The sequence below is a fragment of the Melopsittacus undulatus genome, chromosome 2, assembly GCF_012275295.1.
Source record: "Melopsittacus undulatus isolate bMelUnd1 chromosome 2, bMelUnd1.mat.Z, whole genome shotgun sequence".
NCBI lineage: Eukaryota > Metazoa > Chordata > Aves > Psittaciformes > Psittaculidae > Melopsittacus > Melopsittacus undulatus.
Genome location: NC_047528.1, coordinates 105885396 through 105912436, shown reverse-complemented (window position 1 = coordinate 105912436; position 27041 = coordinate 105885396). Strand labels below are relative to the sequence as shown.

Here is a 27041-nt window from a genome sequence, read left to right as displayed (position 1 = left end):
AGAAACCTCTCACGAATCTGTACCTAGGGTAGGTGTAATCAACCTGTTACAAAGCAAGACAAGCTTGTCTGTAAAGCAGACAAGCTTCCAGTAACTGCAACTAGTTCCCAGCATAACACGTCAAGGACTGCTGGCACACATAACTTGTTTCTAAACAGACATATTTCCATAAGCACCAAAGGCTCGTAGCACATGTAAAATGCTGTAAAAGCAAGAGCACTCCATGCACAGAAGCTGACAGTATTGCTAAAAAAGCCATCTGCATAAAAGTCTGAAAATGAGGCGGATGTGGATTAGCGTCCATAAGTACTATGTACTGAAAAAAGCTGTTTTCTGAAATGTTCTACCCAGCATTTTGCTGAAGGAGATCAAACCCTTTCTTCAACAAATGGCTATTAAACACCTGCTTCCCCTAACATGTTCAAATGACATCTGCACTAGAGACATGGATCCTTAACAGCTTTATTTCCTTGAATTTAAATCCCACAACCATCAGCCACTGAACTGGCCCATGCCTTCACTTCTAAATTGCTTGCTCTTCCTTCAGTACCCTGCTCGAGATGTTGGCACTAGAGGACAGGAACCAAATTGAATGGAATAATAGATAGAGAAATAAGCCAGCTGTATAAGGTTTTAAAATGACTCACAGAGACTGAAATGTAGTGTGATTCAGGATAAGGGCACGGTTCTGGTTTGTGTGAACATCATAAGATCACAAGGTGATGAAGCCTTTCTGCGGTCTTGCGTATATAACATTTCTTCAATGTTTGTTGTTTCCTTCTGATTTGCACCCTAGGTATCAAGACATTGCCTTGCTAAATAGCTGTGGGGTTCATGTTCTTATTGTGGCATGTTTTGGGTGAGACTCCTCTCTCTTCTGTGGATTCACTCAAGTTTTCTAACAAGGACAAACTGCATTGGGCATTTGCAGATACTAATACGTTTTTTGTTACTGCCCCTCAGACTGCCAGCTTGTTAAAACCCACAATGCACAAGTAATTGTTCTCTGTCATTCCTGCTTGCTCCATTAGTTTTCCACCAATCAAATTAATACTTCTCAACACTAGTATAGAGGCATAATGCATGGAAAAATAGGTGAACAATGTCCTACAAGTACTTAAAAGTTTAGAAGAGAGGGTGCAAATACATTTAAAACATAGAGAAAGCAGTATTCGGTATTGATTACAAGGAAACTAAGAACAGGCTGTTGTTGTCCTTTTCTTACCACTTACATCTCCATGGTCAACATACTCAGAAGTCCTACACTGGGCGGGTTTCTAATGGAAACTTTATAAAATGAAAAGGAGACTTAGGGAACTAATGATGTGGTTCAGCAGAGAGACTTCAAGGAAAGAGAGGAGAAGGATGATTTACTATAGCAATCTCAAAGACTCTGAATGGAGTACATCGCACTGGAACTGGGCCCTGCATTTTATTCTCTTGCTATTGCTCACCATCTTTTGTGGGTATTACTGCAGTCACTGGATTTTTCATCAATCTGCAGGACTTCAAACATATGAGATATCCTATTTGTATTAATGAAAGACATGCTCATGGGAACCAGTGTGAGTTGACCCAATATATCCTTAGTGCCACCTGACAGCAGCTCAAAAATAGTGCTGACAAAGCAGATGGATTATGGGACCCCACGAGAAAAGTCAGGAGAATTTGTTAATCTGATGTCCTGTAGGCTCCAAACTCACAAGCAAGTAGTGAGGCATTGCTCCACAGGGCACCTGTTCTAATGTCCTGGAGGCATTTCTGCTGAGCAGAGTGCTAAGGGAGAATGATAAGCAAGTACCTTAAAATGGACAAACAGAACAGCATAGCTGAGCATCAGTCAGGCAGAGAACAAATGCACAATGATTGGGCATCACCCACTGGAACTGCTCTTGGTTTTTAAATGCTTTCCTAAAACCTGAAGGATTTTGTCTATGGAACATGGATGCTCCTTACCAATTATCAGTGTATCATCACAGGCTAGAAAAAAAGAACAATAATAAATTGTCTGGCCATTTCTGTCCTGTATAATTATGCTTGAAAGTAAAAAGCCTTCTTTGTTTCAAGCAGCTAGCCCCTGACAATGGAGGAAACATATGGCTTCATCAAAACAAAAAGCACAAAGAAAAGGAAAGCTACTGAACAGTAGGAATTACAGGACTGTGGGTGATAGGTAAAGAAAAAGGAAAGCAATGTAATAGTTGGAATGACAGGTATATTATTTATTCTAGAGAAAGATAGAACAAAATTATATCTATCCTAGACGATGAGACTGTATGAAACAGATATTTGTAATAAGTCCATGGAGAGATGTAGATAGAGGGGCTCATGAGTCCACACAGCTGTTTTTATCATCAGCTTTAATAGGAAGTAAACTTAACAAAACGAAAGCCAGTAATGCCATCAGCAGAATATGAATACAGAATATACTTTATTTCCTCTTCTTCCCCTTACACAAATCTTAGCTTTTGTTAGTGCGATAAAGCAATCAAATCAGCTTTCCCAGGTACATGAAATGAAGCCAAGGACTAAACTTGTAAGATAAAAAAGGTTTTATTTTCTTTTAATGTGTATTTGTGTATGTAATAGAAATAATGTCTGAGTCCTCCTGCCACTCCATTTTTTTAATGGTTAGATTTAGAAGTAGAGAATACCTATATCATGTATAGTTTGACCAAAAGGATATCTTGAAGGAGACCATGATCAATCCTCCTTTTCACAAAACTTTCCATATTACCTTTGCAGATATCAAATATTAAAATAATAGGGATGCAGTAGAGTAAGCATACTGTACCCCACTCCAGACTTTGGGATAATTAGCTCCTCCAGTCTTGTGAGCTTTATTTATCACCAATTTATGTTATGTCTCACTTGTGTTTAATCTTGTTATTCTGTATATCGTGCTCTGTGCACTGAAGGGCAGCCCAATTGCCCAAGTCTTTGTCGTGCTGAAAGGTTTGGCCATTATTTAGTTTCTGCTTGGCCAGCAGAGGTTTGTGGTAGCATGACACTGCTTGCTGAGTTTATTTTTCCTCTGACCCTTACTGTCAACAGTAAACCTAAAATAGACTTGTATCCCCTGTGGCTTTGTTCTGAACCTTACTTGTCAGCCTAGCTGACACTGGTTATTAGGAAGTGCTTCTTGTAAGTGATAAATACGAATCTCAAAGGGGTATTTAATTTCATTGCTTACTTTTACATTCAAACTAAACTAGGAATGCATTCTTTGTTCCTGTATTAAAGTATCACAGGTGCACTACTTAATTTGAAGAGCTTCTCAGTACAAGACTTGCTAGACTGTGTATTCTAAGTCCTCATGGACACTCCTGAAAAGATATTTTGAGGGCAAGTACAAATTCTGGTCCACATCTGGGAAGTTAGTGAATGCGCTTATCCCTCTTCAATGTCTCAGATACATCTTGTTTCCCAGAAACAGCATCTTTGCATTCTTCCAGGTCTTCCCAGAGCAGAAGCCAGCCAACACGCTGCTTGCTACTTGAACAGAGTGCCATAAAATTACCCAGTGGTTATTACCTTACCTTAGTGAAGATTCTCTGACTACAGTAAATTAGCCAGCAGACCTCAGTAAAAATTAATCGTGTAAGTCTGCCCCAGAGACTTCTTTTGAAGCTTTAAAGTGAAATCAAATCATTTGAACTTCAAACCTAATCATCATGATTCTAAAATGGCAGCTGTGATGTGATCCGTGCTAATGGACTCTGTGAGATTTTGCTCAAAAGCTGACCACGTTCCCAAATGACAGCACTAATAAGCTAAATATGTGTTATGTAAAGAAGTGTCTAGAGAGGCAATTTTGAGTAAATTCTATATTGGCAGACACAGATGTGCAGTGAATTGTCAGTCTGACAAGTCTATAGCCATCAGCTAACTTGCTTCTACAGGGTATTCCAACAGAGTTTGTGTAATAGGCCATTTCTTCATTTGTGGGTTGTTATTAGATTCTTTTGCAATGAACATCTGAACTTGACTTTAAAATTAGGCAGCTATTCCAAGAGAATGTTGAAATTGTTGTCCGGGAAATAAACATATTGATTTTGAATTAAGCAAACAAACCACCTTGAATGCAGCCAAGTACAGAGAGGCAAATCAGCAATGCACTTGTGCAGCCATGTAGAACATAGTGTGCGTGTGTGAGTTTGGAACAATAGTGTACTACTGGGATTTCTGATGTATTCACAGATGGAGGTTTCTCTGACAACAGGATGGGTTTAGGTTTTCTGCCAGTGTAAAGCAGAGTAATTTTATCAAAGACCTACATTACTCACTAAGAGAGCTTGGCCCATTATTTTTGCTTAATCAGTTTCAAATTTTTGTTGGAACACAGTTCCTAAAGTTACACATTCTGAACAAAAATAAGTGAAGATATATTAAATATTTGTGTGTGAATATGTAAATATGTGAAAATGTACAATATTAAATATAGTATGCATTATAATATACGTTCTTGTAATGCTGCATGAAACAAGGTATTATAAAAAGAAAGCAAGAAAAGAGTCATTCTCAATTGCTTACGATCATCTCTTTATTACGCTGTGTGACACCCTGAAAGACATACCAGCTAAAAGTAAAATCTGGAAATATTTGCATGATTACAAATAGCCTCAATCTCTGTGTGAATAGTGTGGCAAGGGATACATACCCGGAGTCAGGAAATGGTTTATTAACTAGGATGATGAGGTGGCACAGCAATCCAATTTTTCATTGATTTTTTTTTACCAGAGACCCAAAACACTGGACTAGCTCAAATAAATACGGATAGAGTATGTTTAGTCAGGAGTGAGAATAGCTGGAGTGCTTGTAAGAACTGCAATTTGCTTTGGCTTTGCCATGAGAGGAAAATGTTAATCTAATGATATCTTTAGTCAGTAAGCTCCAGCACACAATTCTCCTATAATTTCTGATACACTGAAAAGACACGGATTTTCCAAGGGCATGATCTTTTAGGGGTCTAAAAGGAAGAACTCGCTTGAGATTTGAATATCCAGGGCTTTGCTCTCTTCTAGATTGGCATGATTTGCTCTCTTCTGTAACCATTTTATCATAGAATAATTTGCATGTTTGGGAACTGTGATACCTCAGAAACCTCTGGAACCTGTGGAAGGTGGCTAATATCTCAAGCTTAAACCTTCTTTCAAGAGTAACACGATGGCACAGATGCAGCAGCACATTCTCTTCCATGGCAAATCTTGTTGCATCCTGGTCATAACAAATGTCAAAGAAAATTTCCCTTTGAGAAAACAGAATTGTTTTGTTTGAAACCAATATACTTCTAATATTTTTGTTGGCTTATTGCTTTGTTCTTCAGAGTTCTTAGACCCAGCTCTAGGAGCAAGACCCATTTAGGTTGTGTTGTTTTTTTTGAGGAAACCCTCTGCTGTCATCATACAGCTGGTTAGACACAACCCTTTGGAAGTCACTAAGAAATTATCAGACTGCCATCCCTTATCAATCCTTCTGCCAAGTGTATCTGACAAAGCCGTATGTACCAGGACACAGGAGGGAAACCCAGAACAATGATTATATTTTTTTAGTGATTTGTTAGGACTGTGGGTGCTATAAGAACAGCACCCACAGTCTGCTTCAGACACCGAAGAGTGCTGAGTTTTGCTCCAGCACAGGCTTGTTTCAGGGATCTTTTTTATATTTGTCATGTATCTTTAACAATGAAGTATACTTTCCATCTCGAGTTAATAGAGGGTAATAGCTGGGTAGTGTAAGACACCACCAAGCATCTTGATGACCTGGACTTGGCTATAGCAATACTGTTTTCAGGATGTACTCCACTATATAGAACAGGAGGCCTTGGCCTCAGCTTCTTAGATCTCAGGTTTCCAAGTGAGTTTCTCTGTCTGACCTTCATTATTTCACAACTTAGGTGGTCATATTGATTAAAGCCACTTTTTGTTCCTGCCTAAAAAGCAAGAAGGCTATGTTTTCTGTGTGATGTGCAGACAGGACTTTGTTCTCTCACAAAAGCTCCCTCTCTTATCATAGGCAATCTTTGTAAGCCTAAGAAAGCAGGTATTTCCTTCATTTTATTGAAAATCTGCCAGCCATTTAAATCCTGCAGAAGCTCCTGAAGAAAAGCTAGATGTTTTCTTCAATGTCTACCTGAGTTTGAAAGAGAGGTACCATCTCTTGCCACTGATGCTTCCATCCTTTAGAGGTCAACTGTCTGAGCGGTGTTCCTGCTTTTCTCTTTCAGTGTAGATGTTCTGATGTACTGCTGTGACCTTGAGAATGAGAGAATTTTAAGATCTTCCAGTTAACTCCCTGTTATAAGTTTACTCTTTACACGCATTCAGGTTTCCATCCATGACAGATCCATACTGAGATACTCTTTTGGTATTTTACCCAAACATTTTTTGTTTGGTGAGTTATTTAGGGTTTTGTTGTTGTTGATTTGAGGGGGGGGGGTTATTCCTTAATCATTGTATGACTGTTAATACAGACCATAAATGTATCTCCATGTTATTTCAATACTTTGGTGACCAGCTTTCCATTCGGTCTTCCTCAGAGGATGGATATTTCCGTATTTACCAGTGTAAAATGCAGTTAAATATAGTAATAATAAGAATGCAAATTGGAAGATACAGCTTCAGTATGTGTATACCTCTTAATTTTGAATGAAAAGTGAATAAGAAGTTATTCTATATAATTAATCTCAATAATTATGTAAACACTATGTTAATAAATAAAATTGTCTTGTTTAAGCCTTTCATATTTGTGAATGCTTGAAAGAAATGAAACATAAAGGATAGTAACTGTAAACAGTAAAGAATGATATCTATGAACATGAAAGTTCAGTGCCACAATTTGCATGTTTAAATGAGATCAATTAGGTTAATGATGGATGAAAATAAGAAATCCATTATTTAAATGCAAAATAATTCAAAAACTTGGAGGTCCATTTACTGCTAAACTTTCATCTTTCAAAGGGGATATCTAGTTCAAAGGGTTAATGTACAATCCTGACCTTTCCCATCTGGAGGCTTATGTTCAAATATGGTTTACAAGTGAAATATAATCTAATATAATTTATTTCTCTCTAAAATCTTTTGTAGGAAAATCTGCTGAGTGCCTTGTCTATTTTGCATATAAGCTTTAAAATGTGGTGTGAGCAGGTTATTCCATTTGCTTGTTGTGTGTTTAGGAGAAGGCTCAAGAAGGTTTAGTGGAAGTTTGGGAGAGAGCGTTTAATAATATTGAGTGTAGGATGTTCAGAAAATAAACATAAAATAAATATAATTCCATATCAGAGGAGTAAGCATTTAGGCGTAGGAAAGAGACAACCTGTAGTAAAAAGACTGAAAACAGAGGGCATGCCTACACCGGGAAATGGAAGACAGTGAGGTCATCCCTGAACTTGTTCCAAATACCTGTTTGAACCACATAGTGCTTTCCCTTGTGGAGATGCTAGTTTCGGTCAGTATGGTGATGTTTCTGAATTACTGAGCACTGGTGGGCTAACAACTGTTTTCTCTCTGGCGAGGAGGCTAGGAACAGAACTTAGAGTTCACTGTAGGCTTTTGAGGTCGCATTGTTAACTTGGTCACGACTGGTCATGTGCCACTGTCTCCAAATTCCCACAGTGTATCAGTCAAGCCATTGGAGCATGTCAGTAGCTGGACGCTAGAAAGAGAAATTAGTTCATCTACCTGCAAAGATTGCAAAACTAGTGTAACAGTGTAAAAAAGGCCATGCAGCTGATTTCCTGTAATGATAAAGCTTTCTCTAGGTAGGTTCTAGAAATAATGATCTTATTACAAACAGCCCATCAGTAGTATCCCCAAGACTGACTGATTTTTAAAGCTCCTAATCTAAGTAATAATCAGTTACTATAAAAGGGGTTTAAAAAAAAAAATCTCTGCATTGTATTTGATGAGATGAATGCCTGCATTAATATTGTGTGAATGCATTCGATGATCTGTGGTAGAGATATGAAGTGGAAGGTTGAATTTATTTAAAAGCTAGAAAACAATTTTCTATATTGCATGACACTAAGAGGACAATAAAGACTGAGTGTCTGAATGGCAGTCCAGTGTTTGAGAAGTTCCACATCAGGTCCCAGAGGGAGCAAGAATTTTTAAGGGACATGACTAAGATTCATTATGCTCCATGCTGCCTTTAGAAATACATTGAAATATCTTTTTCATTTTTTTCTAGCATAGTCTTGGTGTTATTTCAAATGGCATCATCTTGGAAGAAGACTGAAAATTACAAAATCTGCAAAGCCTGCACCCCAGGTTACAACTCTGGTCACCTTCAGCCAGTCAGTCTACTGATAGAGGACAAAGCTGTTCCACGCCTTCCCTATAGAACTGCCTGGGGGGCTGTTTATTTCCAAACTGGTGAGACAGTTTGGAGGAAAACATATATAGAGATTGTTAGTAGGACCTTCCAAGAAATAGAAGTTTTCCCTTCATGAGGTGTGGTATATATTTATAAGAAAGAAGTAAAATTTTCATGCCCCAATACAGCTGCTTAGTTATTTTTTATATAGATTAAACTTTTATAGTGTCCAATATCTGATATGAATGCCAGAGAAAGGCTTGAAGGGGTATTTTGGTATACTGAGCATCCAGAGCTCTTGTTTATTCCTTCAACAGTTTTGAATGTGCTGCAATTCTCAAGCCATATTCAAGATAATTTAAGTCAGACATAACAGCAAACTGAAGGCCTTCAGCAAAAGAAACTGAGGATGCAGAAGATAAAGTTACATTGGAAGTTATGCACTGACTTAGGCATTTCTTGATGACATATGTGACTTAGGCAGAAGGCTTTTTTTCCTCTTGCCTTTTTTGTTACTCCTCTTAGGTGAACAGGCAAAAATGAGATAAAATATAAATGATTTGGAGAGAGCACAGTGTAAGGCTGTGGAGATGTTAAATGGAACAGATTGTTTAGTCTGAAGAAGTGGCATAACAGGAGCAATTAAACAACATGAAATCTTTAAAACTAAGCTTTATCACTTGCATTCACTGAAGAAAATGAAAGTATTATTTCTACCATGTCATCCTGTGTGTAGGGGACTTAGTGGATAACGAAGAAACCAGTAACCCATTCTGCAAAAACATGTAAAAGGGAATAGCTGTATCTGATGCTGACTATCTTCCTGAGGTGGCGCACATTTAGAACTGTGGTGACAGTGCCACTCTGTCTACCACTTAATTCAGCAAGGTCTACCGATTTATGCTGAAGTTTATCACTGCCATTTTTAAGACCAAGCACAAAGTAGGTATGAATGATCAATGAATACATTACATGACAAAAGAAGGGTAATTTTTAACACATTTTAAATGGGGCAGAGAGAAACTGTGGAGCTTGGTTTTGTACTTCCATATTCTTTTTCTCCTTCCCAAAACTGCAAGCCACTCATTGTGTACTACCACATTTTAATTACCTTTTTTTTTTTTAGCAGTTTTGGTGTTGGAGTCTGATATGACCAACAGGTTAGAAGTTGAAAGAGATACTATGAATATTTATACAACCAGGTAATCAGTATTCACAGAATTAGTAACCTAAAGGGTTTCCTGTGAACTTAGCTTGAATTCAGGCACTCATGAATTATGAGTGTCAGGAGAGAATATTTCACTGATCAAGCTTTCTTTTCCCTCATGTTGGCATTTGGCTCATTTTACATCATCTATGAGATTGTTTTTACACTTTCCTTATATAAACTCTCTTTACTTCTTTCTTCAACAAACATTGTATCAAATTAAAGGAAGCAAGATAAAGGATGATGTAATAGTCATCAAAGAATCTCTAATAACAAAGGGACCATATGCTTTTTCTGGTCCTGCTTGACTGTAAAGCAGTTTTTAAAGGAGTATAAAAGGAAGATACTGGAATCTCCATGTGGATATGATACCAAATATTCACTTTTATCAAAGCTAAGTATTTTTAAAATATCACAAATCTCATTTTTACTATATTATTGAATGCATTTATTGAAGTGAAATACCATTGCTGTGACACAGTCATTCGATTGTCTCACCCACAAATGCTACTAATAAAATAATTTGTCAGATACATAATACTCAGTTTTTCTCTCCTCTGTTTAATCATTGAGTCATTTGTTAGAATCTGAAACAAAACATCAAACTTCCTGTATTCCCCGGGGTAACTTGATGAAGTTTACCAATGCAGACTTGGTTTGTGAGTGCTTATTCAAAGCAATAGAGCAGAGGCAGAAGCCATGCTACTTGTCAGTTACAAAAGCCACCCAGTTTTTAGGAATGCTGATTCACAGCTGTAGGATGCACACAGCTGGTGAACATAAAAGCTATTAAAAATGGTGAGCACTTTCACAGAGCTGATTAGAGTACGCCTCTCTCTTCTTTCAGATCTCATTTGGGATATCCAATTTGATGCTTATTTTTACACATGCTAGAGTGGTTTGTCCTTGGGATTTACTTTAAAAGTCTTTTTTTCCTAAGCTTAATTACTTAGTTTTTTTAGAAGTAGGAATAAAATTGTCTAGGATTATAGACTTCTCGAGAAGTTGGTAAGTGCTATCTATATGTGAAAATTGCTATCTTCTCATGGTTTCTAGAAAGAAAAAAAAGATACCTTAAATCGTCCTATGCTTATTCCAGTGCTAATTAATCTGGAAAGTAGATACATCATCATTTTCAGAGGTATCTGCTTCTTTCATCTTTGCATCTGGAAATGATGGAAAGGTTCCAAGGAAATAACAGAGAAAAAGTATGATGAAAAATGTTGAAGGCTGTGGCATAAATAGATTTCACAAACAGGCACATGGAGAAACCAGACAAAGCCAGGTAGAAAATAAATGAATTAGTCTGTCATGAAATACTTTTAAAATCTTATCATCTGGCAGCCATTTATTGCCAGGTGGCAATAATCTTTTATTATCAGACTCTTAGATTTTTATAACATTTTTTAAAATGATAGCACCAGGACTGTTGTTGTTCACTGCCACAATAAAATATCAGAGAAATTTATGAAAGCTTTTCAATATTCAGAAGGTTTGCTGTCATAAAATAAATGTATGAAGTAAAGACATGCTGATGGTAGCTCATAATTTAGCTAAACTTGTAACAAGAAAAGTGTGTTGTAATGAATCAGTCATACCAATTTGGACTCTGGTGCAGAGGAAATGATGGTTAGTGTGCAAAAAAATAAACAAGATAAATAAATTAATTAAAAGTGGCAGAGTAAACCTGAATGTTATAGATCAAGGCAGGAGATGCCGCTGCACACAGTGAAATGAATATGGTAGAACAGAGTCGTTTGGGAGCAGTCAGTAGACAACAGCAGGAAGGTGGGGAGCTAATGCATTTCTATTGCTTTTGGTGACAAAGGAAAACTTGTGAGTTTTCCTGGGCAGTGCAATTGCTAGCTACACAGACAGCTTGAAACAATAACCCTCAATGACAGAGACCTACCTTTCATCTGAGTATTAAAATCAAAGCAGAAGTTCATATATTGCAACAAGACATGATATGCTTGCTGAGAAGATGAGAATCCTCCTCTTGTTCCTTGAAACCCCAAATTTCCTCTAGAGAAGGAAACATTCCAGTGCCTCTGCCAAATGATCTGTCAGCCAGGACAGGAAGGTTATACTATAGGCAGGGCCAATGTATTTTGTTCTCTGGGCTGCCTGGAGCTCAAAGGAGTGTTTTCCAAACTGGCAAGCAGTTAATAAGACACATTAGAGTCTGTGAAGGTAAAACATGCCATTCATGGAAGCTCACTGATCTCAGTGAATTGCTATGTCACGCAAGGACAACTCTCTTCCTGAATGTATCCAATGGTATATTTCTTATTATTGGATACAATGCAGAATTACATTGTTAAATAAAGCCTTTTCTTACTAGCAGTATTTTTAAGGTTTTTTAAAACATTGTGTATAGAAGAAAACCTTGAGACACATAAGGTAATTAAATACATCCAGTTATCATCCTAAAAGATTAAATAAGAAGGCAGTATCAATGTATCAAGGAGGGATTTGGATAACAGTTGTAGCACATCCTGATGTATTACACACGCTTGCTTACACTGCAAGTGATGTATTCATCTCTCCCTATATTGGTGTCTTTCCTGTTACTGTTAACATAGTCTGCACTTAAAAAGTAAATCCAACAATGACCACAGACTTCCTAAAAACAAACTAAGCTTCGTACTGCAAGTGGAGAGAGGTTCATAACATAAACTACAGTGAGAGAATCACCTTCAAAGAAAACACGCATCAGAATCAGAGTATTCCAGTGGATGCCTAGGGTCAAATGATATTTATGAGCTGTTTTCAATTACTTATAATGTGATTAGGGATAGGATTGTGTTTGCCCTGATTTTGAAGTAAGCACCTGACAATTTGGTTGCATAGAAACTAATCAGATGGGAGGACATTGTTCTGGAGGTTTAATGTTTGTTGTAATATTATGTTCTATAAATGTGCACATTTTAATTCGCAACAGGCAAACATTTGAGTAGTTGTGCTTCTCTTTCTTCACCATTTTCACTAGGTCTGGCTCCTTGGTACTAGTTGTTGGCAAGTAAGAAAGATACTCTGAGAGCACCTGCTCAAATGCTTTTGAAAACATTTCAGTAACATTTTTACATGTAAAACCCAAGAATGGATGTACCAAAAATCCTTAGTGTTAAGCACTGACAGAACTTCCAGTTAAGCAGAAATATGTAGGGAATATTGAAGTTTTCTGGGTTTTTCTTTTTATGAATATCCTAATCTGGCTTTAGAAACCTTTTTTAAATTTAAGAAATATGCATGACATATTCCATGTTCTGTTGGCACTGAATGTAAATAGGGACAATTTGCATAGTACTGAGTTACTGATGGAATTCTAATTCATAATATGGAATGGGTTAAGAATTTTCCATTATCTGTTCTTTTTCAAAAATCCTGATTTATCCAAATTAGGACATATGTAGGAAAAAACTTTTTCAGATTCAAAGTGAAATCTTAGTTCAAAACCTGAGTGGGAGACTTTAGAATACCTGGTAGAACTCTGCTATTGCATGGGAGGTCAGCACACAAATCCTTCCACTATTTGAATCAGACTAAATACTTAAGCCACAAGCACCAAAGTATTGAATGCTCTAATCACTGAGTTACTGTCAAATAAGTATTTTGCTGGATCTGGTCTACTTTGTATGAATACTTCAGTACTCAGTGCAGTAAGGAACCTTTTTTTCTCATAACCATTGCATGGGCTCTAATAAATTGTCTAAAGAAGTAGTCATGGTAGGCTGATTACCTCTTCTCATAAAAATGAAATTATCCATGAGGGAGTATACATTGTAGAATGCTGAAGTTCAGGATCCTTCTTCAGGGATCAATAATACTATCTCTGTAAGTGAAAAGAAGGTGTTCTTCCATTCTACATTGTGGAACTTTTGCCACATTGGAAGATATTTGGGCTTCTGAGTTTAAATTTCATAGTAAGTTATTGCATTTATTTTTTTAAAAAAATTAACAGTAATTCAGAAAAGAACTTGAAAATTGGGAGCCATAACTTGGATATCTACATCCGATACAGTATTCCTTTGTAAGTTTCTGAAGGAGAACCACTAAGACTTTTTCTACTGGATGCCCAACAAAGGCAAAGATGTGAGCAACACAGAGATTTATCTTTTAACAAAATGTAGAGATATGTCTAGTAGCAAGTACTGTTTATATTATAGCTACACACACATATATATATACACATATTTATATATCTATCTAAATTCCCTCTAATTTCCATCAGTACTTGAATTCTAATAACTCTGAGATCATTAATATTTCTACTCCTGAAATAGTCTACTACTTCCAATAGTCGTTTCTTGAAAGTGTCAACAGAACATATGTATTCCACTCATACTAACGTCTGCCCAAGAAAAGAGGTGGTCTTATTTTTTGTTTCTAGGATTGTAACTACATTAACTGAAGGTAATTACATTAGAGAGAAATTATTTGTTAAGATAACATGATGCTATCATGACATCATCATAATTACCCTTTTGTTTCACAAAGGGATTTTTCTTCTGAATTCTGGTTATTCCTATATACCTTTTCTGATTAATGTCCTAGGATGCATAGGAGTCATACTTGAATTAGTTACTCAACCAGTACCTGGGAGTTCCATTAAAAGGTACTCACAGAAGCTCTTATGCTAGGGAATGAAGGGACTGAGAGCTCCTGAAGTTACATAGGAAAAAGAAGCCAAATTACTTTTTTACTATCTTGGCACTAAGAAGAAACTAGTAGAGATTCATTTTCAGATTCTGTTGGTGATCTCATTTTTATGATCTTAAGCAAATTTCCTTACTTTTATGAATTCAGTTCCTGCTTTTACACTGTGCTTGTGAAGAGTTTACACACATAGTTTAATATCACTTACCATATGGGAACCTTCCAGTGGCTTCCATATGATTACTTTATATGAGGAAATTTATGTGAAGAACTTTATATGAAAAATAATATGAATACATAATGAAATCTTTCTTACTTCCAGTAGTGTAAAAACAGCAAGTGCATTTGGGAAAAAGAATCAACACACCCTTTAGCATTGAAGATCTGTTTAACAGCAAAGGTCTGGTGACTGATAAAGAACCACTGTCATTTTGAAATAGCTTCAAAGAGATTAAATAAAGCAGTAAAGCAGTTCCACAAGATATTAACATTGCTATTAGTTACTGCTAAGAGTACAACAAACATTATGTGAAGTGTTTAATTTCTTCTTATATCAGATAACATTCATTACCACTGTAAACTGAAATCAATTTTCCACATGCATTCACTGATTTTTGTATGTTGCTGAATAAAGGTGATACTGCCTGATCAAAACTAGACAAATCTTCTCAAGCCTTTGAAATGGCTTTCCTGGTCTTGTGAGATGAGGTGCACCAACATCTTAGAGAGACGGATGAAGTGTAATCACTCAGTGGAACTTTTGTCTTTAGTCTCCTGAAACAGGAAAAGATACTTTAAAAGCCCCATGCCATAGTTTTTATCTGTAACCACTGCTAAGCTGTTTTTTTCCAGCAAAAAAGGCACACTTTTGGCACATGGAGGATAGAAGATGTCATGCTATGTCTCTAAAGACATGTTTTAGTCTCAGTTCAGGTGGTGCTAGCAATTAATTGTAGCTTTTAAGTACTCATTGCTCACGCTAAAGACTGGAGGGCCAAGGTCTCATATTGGAGATGCATGGGAATAAATAAGCCACTGAGTATTGAAACCAGTATGTTTTACTGTGAAGACTTGCTATATTACCTACATTTGCATAAACCACTGTGTTTTGTTGTTTGTTTTCTGTTGTGGGTTGTTTGTTTTTTTTTTGTTGTTGTTGTGTTTGGTTTGTTGTTTTGGGGTTTTTTTGTTTTTTAATTGGATTTTCCCAATGCTTATTCTTTTTGGAATACTTACCTTCATAATGTAATTGGAGCTCAGGATAAGGGCATATTTGTAGGCATCATATAGACATTTCAGTCACTAATCCTTTGTTCATAAGAGTTCTCCTTGAATTAGTCATATACAGTGTTTTATCACCATGGGCCAAACCTAAAAAAGTTGCAAATTATTAAAGTTCTGGCAAGTTTAACTGATGTGAATTGGTAGATTTCTACCACCTACAGAGGAAGAGCAACAGAAGCTCTGACCCTGAATAAAACCCTTGATACTACTCCTTTTGTTTGTTTTGGTTGTAAAACTAGGGATATTTTTGACATATCTACATTACTTGTAATAAGCTGATGAACATATCTGAAAATAAATCAACCTCTCTTACTGCATTGTTGATCTTGATGTGTTTTTCTTTCTTTAGACTTTGTTTTCTAGTAGTGGTGGTGTTTGCTAAATATTAGGTGATGTTCAATTGTTATGATTAATACTTCTGAGTATGACAGGTTAAAGCTCACAGTATTGATTGAGTACATTTGTACTTGTCAAATTCTTCTAAAATGAACAGTCCTAGCAGGAGGTAGTATTTTGTAAAAGCATTTTATGTTCTGGAAAAAATATCAGTCAGCAGGGGGTTATTATCTTTGTTAAAATAGCATATTTAGGTTAGTTTTGATGCAATTATTCTGAAGATTTCTTCTCATTTTAAATGCTGATGTGAATGTGAAATGGAGGACAAGTTTGTCTTAAAAGTTTCCCCCTTCCAAGTGTACATTTTAATTCTGAAGAGAAATCAAGCATAACTTGAAAATAAAATGGAAACAATAATACTGGGAATGAAGCACCCCAACTAGTCTTTGTAAAAGGACTGTTAATAAAATACAAAAATTGTCCATTGTAAGCTTCCCTAGAAACTGTGTTGAATTAAACCCTGTATTTCCTGTTTTAAAGAAACAAGTAGTTACTGTATAAGTCAATTAGCAGTGAAAACATACTTCCTACACTATTGTGCTTTAGAAAGCTAAACATAAATACAATACCTCTCTTATTCTGTGTTTGTGAGCTCTATTTAGGAGTGCATGGAGAACAGAGAACTGGCTGGGGCATTAAACAAAGTAGGTATGGGAACTTCAAGCTGGGGAAAACAGCACTGCACTGATCCATGCAAATGAAAGCTTCATTGTCTGAAGTCCCCTCTTCTTCTTTATGGGTCATTTATTGTAATGTATAAAATACTGATAATTTCTTCAATATTTAAAGCCAATAATGCTAGCAAGATGGGCCTTTAATTTCTTTCCTCGCTCGTGGCTATCATGATTACTTCCATCAAAGTTTTACTCTTTTTTAATATTTCTCTAGAAACCTCTTTATCTCATTGCGTTAGTTGTCTCCCTCCTTTGGTTAAATTCTTCATATTCCTATCTGACACTGATTTGTTCCTCTGATTCAATGTATAGTCAAGAGAGTCATTTATTCATCTTCAGTAGCACCACTGAAATCACAGAAGTACTTGATGCCCTGATTTATTGAGGCACTTGAGGTCAGTGCCTTAAGCATGTACTAAAAATGAAGCAAATGCCAGCACAACCTCCAGAGAATTAGTCACCTGCATAATGGTTTGCAGGGTCCTTAAAAATATGAACTTGTGGAACAGATTTGCTACTGGAGTAAGGTTAGTGCAACAGTACTGAAAGCAAACTGATGCTGACCGTGCTTTCAGTAGAATTATGGCATGTCTATGCTAAGCCTTCCCCTTTTCTTGTCTTTTGCCATGCTGATATATTATGATATGCCAAAAGTAAAAGTCAAAGTGAGAAAAAGGCTTCCAACATTTTTAATTGCTTATATGTCATTTAGTGTTCAACAGGACTGTTTGAAACACAATAAGAACTTATATTGTTACAGCAATTATCTTTTTTTTTTCATTTGATTTTGTAGGGTCATTTTGTCATGCTCTTTCTCATTTGCTTGATAGTAGGGTATCTGTGGTGTCACTGCTGCCTCTCTGCTAATGAGCTTAGGACTGGCAAATTGGATGAGACAAAACTTAGATACTCTAGATTTGTACATTAAAGTATTTCTCCTGCTGTAGATGAAGATTGTGTTTTGTATTAGGAAACTGTAGAGGAGCTGAGAATTTATGTTTCCTTACTCAGTCTGAAAATCTTCCTCATTGTTACTCATTCTTCCTTTTCCTAAAGAAAAAATGAGTCCTGTATAGGGATATTTCTTTCTTTATGGTAGCCTTTTTCCTTATAAGAGGTGCCTCTCTAAGTCAGGTAAAATATTTTGATTCGGAGAATTTTTTACAAGTTAAAGATCTACTGCAAATGTTCCATTTTGCATGAATTCACAGTAGTTATTGTGAATCTTTTTACATTTAAAACTATGAAGTTAATTCAAATGCATAGGAATAATTTTTAGGACAGATTAAAGACTTTTCTGTAGTGCTTTTTGCAGATATTTAAAACATTCTCTTTGTAATTTTTTTCTATTTTAGGGGCAGCATTATTGCATCTTAGAAATAATACCCTGTAAAATGCCTGTAACAAGGTATTTTACCTGAAAGCCCATTGTAGCTTTCTTATTATTAGTTTCAAGTTTCAGCAACAATAAAACTGTTCTTTCTCAAATGTATACTATTGCATTCATTCCTCTAATATCATCATTCCACCATATCCACTTATAAATAGACAAAGAAACAATTGTGCAGAGTACTTGTTGTTCATCCTCGATGTTTTTATTTGTTGTTAGATATCAGACTTAGGAATAGTTGTATTGAGTATTTGCATCAAATACAGAAAGAAAAAAGTTATTTCCTCTGAGTATACATTTGCTTTCTATCCGTGTTTCCTTGGGATATAAAGCGTTACTGGTTTAGTACCATTGGTCATTTTTATTGCATTCCTGAAGACAATGGAAATTGCACAAGGCTCCAAATAATAGCATCTCCAAGTGTAAATTAAATCGATGGTATAGTCTTTTGCAAGTAGAGAAGAATGTACTCTTTGATAATAAATCTTTTTTTGTGTGTGTATATCAACAAGATGTCTATTTTTTTTCTTCCTAGATACACCTTTAGTTAAAATCATTTCTTCCAATTCATGGCCTGAAGAAGGACAATCTATAATTTTGACTTGTGAATCCAAAGGAAAACCAGTGTAAGTGATTTAACAAGTAATATGGTTTTGTTATTTTCTTTACTCTGTTGTGATTGCAATCTTCCGCTGCAGAAATCTGCTGGTTTTGTTTCATCCTGGGGTGTAAAGTAATCTCTGGTATAGAAAAACCCTTGAAGCCTGTCTTCATTAAGTGTCTGTAGAGGACTGGTCTTTTACTTTGTCATCTATTTCAGTTTTCAGGAAGAATTCCAGCTGTGAGATTATTTTTTTTCTTCAGTCAGTTATATCAGCCTGAAAGGAGTGCAGGCTTAATCAGTCACTGTTTGCATCTTTGAACTGATGATAGAAGAGAAAACGTATCATGAAAATCTTTCTACATCAACTAGCCTTAGAGAAAATATATTGAGCTTTCTGGATGCTTTGGCTGTCATTTAGAGGGGAATTTGAAGTTTAATGATATGTGCAAGCTGGCTCTCTGCTTCAACCTGAATTGCAAAAAAATGTTACCTGCTTCAAGAATCGAAATCGTTTTACTTGGAAATTAACATCTCTGCCATAAGTATTTTTAAAGGCAGAACTGCAAAGATTATCTCTTGCACAGAATCTACTATGTAAATAGGCTTCACACTTTAAAACATACCTTCTCAGATGAGCTGTTACATATTTATCCATAAAAATACATGAATAATCAAATTACTTAATATTAAGTTAATATGAATCAAGTTTCATAAATATTGACCTTTCTGCTCAAAAGTGCTATATGGAGTAGTGTAACACGCTTTAGAATTGTCTTGAAAGTGATGGTGCAGTAGTATTTTGGTTCCAGAAAAAAGCTAGAAATTATGTCATTTAGGGCAGAATTTCTCCCTGGTGTAACTTTATGGTGGACTTTATGGAATTGTTTAATGTAGTAATCTAAAGTAGAATTTAGGTCAAGTCATTGAAGTCCAAAATTACTATTTTTAAAACCTCTTCTGAGTTTAGTCTGGCATCATTTAAACTCCATAAGTACTTTTGTTTTTTTATATTAAATGCCTGTATCAGTTGAAAGCAACTACTCTATCCAAATCTTGACTGCACTGAGCAACTTGGCATCTAGACCGTGCTTCTACCCTGCTTGAGACCAGAACCCTGGGGGTCCGTTCAATTAGTCTTACATGGTGTTCAGTGCAATGTACCTGTGTGCTTTTGAAGTAATATATGTTTCTGAGACAGAGGCCTCTGTAGATAACACACAAAAATCAGTTGCAAGCCATGTCTTGCTTTTATAATATACTTAAAGGAGAAGAAACTACCCTTTATTTAACAGCCTTGGAGCATTCTTCTAGGTATCACGAGGTACAGAGACTACGTCCCCATTACTTTCAGACTCAGCAGAAGATGTGCAAGTGCTTAATTTTAGGATTGCTCCGAGTGCACTGTTGGCTAGGTGATATATAGGATTTTCCCTATCTCAGTGTTTTCCTCATGGTTTAACAAGTGACAGCAACATGCCAAGTGCTCATTTTCGCAGACAGACTTCAGACATCCTAGCTCCAGGTACTTGATTTGCACTATTCATCTAACATTCACTGTAGGGATAAAGATTAGAAATAAAGCAATTATTATGTATTTTTGTATTTTTAATTACATTTTATTTGTTGGGAGGGAGGCAGTTCGGCCCTTCACATTTGGGGCCTTTAAATAATAAGAAAGTTTGGAAGTTATGGGTTGATTTCTTATTTTTATCCTTTTTAGTTTTGTGAGCTGGATGATTTGATAGATGAATGTAATCAGTATGTGGGGAGAAAGGACAAATGTGTGTATAATACTAACCAGGGGTTCTAGTCCTTCCGTGATTTCACCTGCTTCTGAGTATTTACAAGGAGGCATGATGCTTTTCAGTTTCTGGGTGTATGGGAATTATTTCAACTGTCTTTAAACATATGCAGAGTAGATCCTTGCATCTGAGCTGCTCACTTGGGCTGCCCTTCGCCTTCAGTGGGGTGACTCAGGCACTATTAGGATGTCTCTGTTTAACTACAATAGACAATTGCAGAAGAAAGAGCCAGACTGGATCATAACTACATGATGTTTAGACAGTTAATTCAGTCAGATATCTGCCTCAACATTTTGGGATACCAAATATAGATGACTAAATACATACATTTATATCAATTTTTATATCTATGTTTAAATTTAGTCAGATGCATTTTGCTCTTTGACTACAGCTTATAACCACATTTTCATAATCTTCATTAAAAATAGGCTAACGTTTTTTCACATACCAAAGATGTTAGACTGTTAAAAGAAGACAATGCTCTCAGATGTTAGATTTTCCTTTAGACCCCTGTACTTGTTAGTCATTTCTGAAGGCAGTAACAACTATTAAAGCTAGACAGCCACAATATTTTCTATTTGGGACATGCAATATTGTAGATATACTTTATATGTTACCATTAGGGGACACTAGATAAAACCTAATAATTAAAACAGAGCTTCAGTTGAGGTGCTTACCAATTTTAGTTGCATCCTCAATGGATTCAAAAGCAAACTTTACATGTAGTTTTGGAAGGGCAGCCAAACAAAAACTCCACACCACAGAATTATCAAGGCAGGGCTTCCCTATGTAGTAGCTTTTGGGGCTGAAATATTTTGCCAGTGAATGCACCTCCAGTTGTCCACACCATAAAAGCTGCCAACATCAGCTGCTCTATATTGCTTCATTAGGTCAGCCTTTCACAGCACAGAGCCAGTAATAAATAGGCGTCCTCCTGGGAGCAGTTTGCAGTTGCTTAGCATGAGGAACAGTAATGTCATGCTCCCAAACTATATTATGATTACCTTCTGGCTTAGAGAGGGAGAGAAATTGGAGAGGTCCACGGAGACCAAATTTGTCAATGTCACAAGGTAAGTGATGAATTTTGGGCTTCATGGAGAGCTCAGAGCTAACCATGGTTCCTTCATAGTCATTTACACACCATGGGTTAATTTCTGTACACTGTCGACTTTCTGCCAGTTACAACAGTCTCTCCTGTTTCCTGTAGGTAGCAGTGAATCATACTAGTAAATGAACACTTACTTCTAGGTACATTTCTCTTGTATCCCAGAGCAATTTTCACAAGCTTCAAAATGACAATCAAGATGAAAATAGAGAAAGAATGAAGCCAGGCTGTAGCTGTGGTGACATTCATGATACTGATAGCTGCTGCAGAGTAATTCTTTCCTAAAAAGGGAAAAGTAGAATAAGGCTAAAGCTAGAATGTACTTGCCCCATCTTATATCTCAGCACAAAGCCCCTCCTTGCAGGATTTCTGTCCCTCAAACCGTGTGCATCACGGATACCCAGATACTGTTTCATTTCTACAATGCAGTCCTACGGAAAACTGCTAACTTACTGTCTTGTAACAGGGAATGGGAAGGAAGCCTTGCTCAGACCAACACCTCTAGGAAATTAGCTGCCCTCTGCATCTCAGATTCTTCACTGTGCTGTTTTATCTACTTATCACTATAAGGATGAGGATGACTCTAGATCTGGTCATCACCCTGAGCTTATTGCTATTAGGGGAATAGCAGGAGCTGTTCTGGGTAAGCACTGTATTGCTGCTATAGAAGTGTGATGATGCCAACAGAAAAAGCAGGCTAGGTTCTTACCTGTTCTGCAATAGTTTTATAGAGGCAGGCTATGTGAGGGATTAATAAAGCATTACAGATCGTTACAGACTCTGCCACAGTTCCTCTAGGGCATGTGTTATGGTTGTTGCAGCTCCAAGAAGAGGCAGACTGCCTGGGAGGTGCTGTGGGTGTTACTGCAAGAGCCATTAGTCCTTGGGTTTGCTCCTAGAGACTATGATGGGACATGTGTCAGGACACCAATCCTACATGGTAGGATGACATACGGATTACAGTGTGGAGTCAGAATGGAAGTGAAAAAATGGTGAGGTGAGGAGGCATCCTTATACACTGCCTTCCAAAAGACCTGTCTCTTGCCTCCATTTTACAGCACTGGCTAAATTTATTGTCTCTAGGATCTAGTGTCAAAGCTTGAATTTTCTCTGGAAAAATAAAGTTACACTTACGGAAGTCAGAACATAATTAAATCCATCTAATGTATTTAATGATGTTCTGAATTAATGATGCTCTGATCCAGTTTGTGTAGCACTTGAGGCAGCAGGTATGAGCAGCAAAAAACAGGTATTCGGAGCATTGTATGCATGGAAATTTCTGTAAGTAGAAAGGAAAATTGAGGAAATATATCCATCAGTTTACCATGGAGATTGCTTTTAAGCAGACCTTATAAGCATAACTCACTACAGAAAACTGTCTTATTATGTGTAATATTTTAAGGGAACCTGAGAACATTTGTGAGGATTGCTGTTCGATTGATCAATGCCCAGCTGGTAGATCAAATTTAAGAAGGTTTTTGCTTTTCAATTTCTAGTAGGTGTGTTAGTGTCAGCTTAGTCTTTTCTTATGCAAGACCTGGTTAGTGGTTGTTCACCCCATTGACAATTTTAGTCAATATTGACATCCAGTTTTGGGGTTGTTTTAAATTGCAGGCAAAAAAGTATTTAGCTATTGCTCTGCGTAAGTTGGGTCAAGACACCCTGCAGCTGACCCCTTGTCTTAAATCACTATTCAATAGCATTCCTTTTGGAGATACTGTTGTACAATTTCAAACCAAATTGTAGCTAATCTCTTGCCTTTTCAATCTTTAGAGCTATTTTATCTTTCCAGTATTTTTGTCTGGATCCCCGAACAGTTGTCAGGCTATAAAATTTTACCAAATGAACTTGTGTAATATGTCTGTAAGGTGTCAGTGACTCTTTTTAATGTATTTCTTTTTTAGCATAATATAGTTTTACCTAGACTTTGCTTATATTCCAAAGAAGGAGATAGAATCATAGAATCATAGAATAGTTAAGGTTAGAAAGGACCTTAAGATCATCCAGTTCCAACCCCCCTGCCATGGGCAGGGACACCTCACACTAAACCATATCACCCAAGGCTTCATCCAACCTGGCCTTGAACACTGCCAGGGATGGAGCATTCACAGCTTCCCTGGGCAACCCATTCCAGTACCTCACCACCCTTACAGTAAAGAATTTCTTCCTTATATCCAATCTAAACTTCTCCTGTTTAAGTTTTAACCTGTTACCCATTGTCCTATCACTAAGTTCCTAATGAAAAGTCCCTCACCAGTATCCCTATAGACCCCCTTCAGATACTGGAAGGCTTCTATGAGATCCCACACAGCTTGCTCTTCTCCAGGCTGAACAGCCCCAACTTTCTCAGTCTGTCTTCATATGGGAGGTGCTCCAGTCCCTGATCATCCTTGTGGCCTTCCTCTGGACTTGTTCTAACAGTTCCATGTCCTTTTTATGTTGAAGACACCAGAACTGCACACAATACTCCAAGTGAGGTCTCACAAGAGCAGAGTAGAGAGGCAGAATCACCTCCTTTGACCTGCTGGTCACGCTCCTTTTGATGCAGCCCAGAATACGGTTGGCTTTCTGTAAGCAAGATGTAAGTATGCTTCAGAAATCATAGGCATCCTTTTTATGAACTCATATGCAATGTCTAGACTTTTATGAAGTCATATTGCCTGACAGTATTTTGAATATTTTAAAATAAAAAATAGCTGTAGAAAATAAAAACCAATGAACAAAATGGTAATTTACAGTCCTCTGTGCTTACAAAGTATTTTAAAACCTAACGTTTGCTTATTGCAGTTTGCAGCTTCTACACACTGTTGTGTCTAAACAATATAGTCTAGTGACTCAAAACTGACACAGAAGGGAATGCAAGAACTGCCCCATAATGAAAGAAAGATTCTATATTTATATTCTTAGCCAGCACCCTCACAAAAGCATGTGTGATATATATTATAATGTTTCTAAAGCAAATATGAAATATACACACACACCCTCCCCCACAGCCCCCATTAAAGTCAGTGTCCTTTCAGCAGAAAGGACATCAAAATATAATGGAATAATTAAGGCACAGGAAACAAGGAGAGAGTTGGCTGTCTCATGTGTGCTTTAGAGAAATGTCTTTCCATTCCATGAGCTCAGGGGAATTACAGTATAGTTGGATGACTAATGTAAAATGGATATTTGGCCTTGGTTGAAATAAATAGGAAATATTTTTATTTCGGCAGAACACTCCCGTGTCCTTCATTAGAATGTTATTTGTAAGGTCATGAAAAAGTTAAAGAGAAAAGCACAGGTAGTAATAAACACTAATATTATATGTACCCAGTACTATATAGTCAGATACATATTTTGATACCAGAAAAAGTGATAACTTTTAATACTGAGGGCACACCAAATAATCAAGCTTGCACTTTCAAGCTATTGTAAACTATGTGTATGGTATAACCACAGAAAGTTCTGTCTTTTCTAGTATCTATTTAAAGCAGGTTCCCTTGAGAGAGACAAACATTTTGCAAAGGCTAATGGATACAAATACTGATGATAACACAGAAATATACAGCACCATTCTGACAGTGACCTCAGTGCATGGCTGTTTCAGTTGAAAAGGACCTGACAGGGATCTAGGTGAAAAAACTCAGCAGAAGGTGTTAGCTAGGATTCAGTCACCTGAATGCAGCAAAGGCTGGACTCACAGTGGCTCACTTTTAGCCTACTGTCAGCCAGAACCTCCAGGTCCTCCTCAGCTTAGATGTTGGATTTTGCACATCACTGACAAATTTCCCCAGCCTTCCTTTAGCCTACAGAAGTTCCTCTAAGTAGTTTCCTTCCCCACAAGTATACTCAGTACCGCTGAACTTAATGAGGACACACTCCATCACTTCAGCTAGGTCTTTGATATTAAATAGCTGAGCAGGAAGAGGACCCAGGAGAGACTACTATAGAAGTCTGCTTGTAGCCAGCCACTGGGTAGTGTCCCTCATCCAGTCAGGAGTCCAGCCAGGTTTTCACTCATTGGGTATTACACACATCCAGCCTAAATGCAAAGAATACTATTGGAGACAGTGACCAAAAACTTGCTAAAGTCAATGTCAACAGCATATACTGCCTATTAAATTTACAGATCCTGTAATTTCTTCAGAGTTTTCACATTTGGTAGCTAGAAAATTATAGAAGCATTTATTCATGAATCATTTTGTCACAAGGTAAAGGATAAAATGTATTATAAAGAGTATAAAATCTCTTCCTTCCTCCAAATAGTTACTTTAGTTCAGACAAATCCAAAGTAGAAAGATGTGTTTAACCTGAAGAAGGTATTTTGGGAAATGCTAGAAGAGACACATTTGGATTTTCTGATTTTCATTACTTGATGAGAAATGTCGTATAATATTTCTCTTCCTGAATTCTGTGACCTTATGGCAGGATATAGCCATGAAGGGGATTCCTGATTCCTTCAATAGAATCATCATTATGAATGGTAGTTATGAATGATCTTTATGACTCAGGTCTTATTTGATGCATTAGAATTAAAATATTTTTTTCATAGGTGCTCATATGTTTCTTCCCCCTGGTACCTGAGAACTTGGCAAATATTTAAATGTTTGTTTTTATCACACCTGTGGATAATTAGGGTATTCAATTGCCTCAAATTTACAGCTGGGAACTGAAGCAGAAAAAAATCCCAAGATCAAAATTGACAAGTAGGTCACGTATATTTTATATCTAACATTGAACATGGTCCCCATTCTCTCAAGAGTATTTGACTTGACACAGCATCACACTCAGAAGATAGTTGATTGTTGGTTTGAATTGTAACAGCGAGTTCTTAACACATCTACAGATCTATGCTCAAGTCTGAAATTAGAAACTAGTGGAGAAAATTGAGGAAACCCGCTTGACATTCAGCTGTTAATGTTTTGGTGTATGTAATTTGCCAGTATTGCTTTGAAACTACATACTAATGGCAGCCTTAGATTCTGCATCATTAGTCTAGTGTCCAGCTTTTTGTCCATGTACAGTTCTTTCCTACAATGATAAAATTCCCAGCTTCTCTATGAGGTGAGATGGAGGTTCTGTAAGAAATTATCTCATTTTCTGCATAAGTTTTATTTGCTGCAGAATACTATCTGGATTGTGCCATGAATACTTAGCCACTGGTATCAACTCAGAATGCCAGTATCAACTCCGCCTGTATAAATTATCATAATGAATCTGGAAAAGCATGTATGTTTCTGTGCCTATAAATCACCTTGCAGAACGAATCCACGTCTTGAGCTGGATGCTCAGGCAGTATCAATAAATATTAATGATTTGGAAAATTGGATGAATTTGTCTATATCCAGGATAAAATATTACTCTAGGTAAATATGAATGTGGTATCAAAGTATTTCTCCCTTAAGCTTCAGACATATTTCTTTGTAAGAAATCCTGAATTGTAAGAGTCTATTTCCAGGTTTCTCTGGAAAAGGACCAACTGAAATCAACTAGCTAAAAAGAAGGAAAGTTAGGTACTGGAGTTACTGTTTCATGGTTAGATGTGGACAATCCTTGTCTTAGCAGAAAGGTGTATAGTTTTGAATTTTGTCAGAACTGCCATGCATTTAACAAACTGGGATTCTC

General features: G+C 36.8%; 1 protein-coding gene across 1 annotated transcript in view; it reads left to right on the top strand.

Moving 5' to 3' along the window:
- The window catches only part of CADM2 (cell adhesion molecule 2), a 607168-nt gene that overhangs the window by 498610 nt on the left and 81517 nt on the right, over nt 1-27041 (top strand). Inside the window, exon 7 of the mRNA XM_005144493.3 lies at nt 18459-18549. Within this exon, the coding sequence (XP_005144550.1) occupies nt 18459-18549 (91 nt within the window). The remainder of the gene's footprint in view (nt 1-18458; nt 18550-27041) is intronic.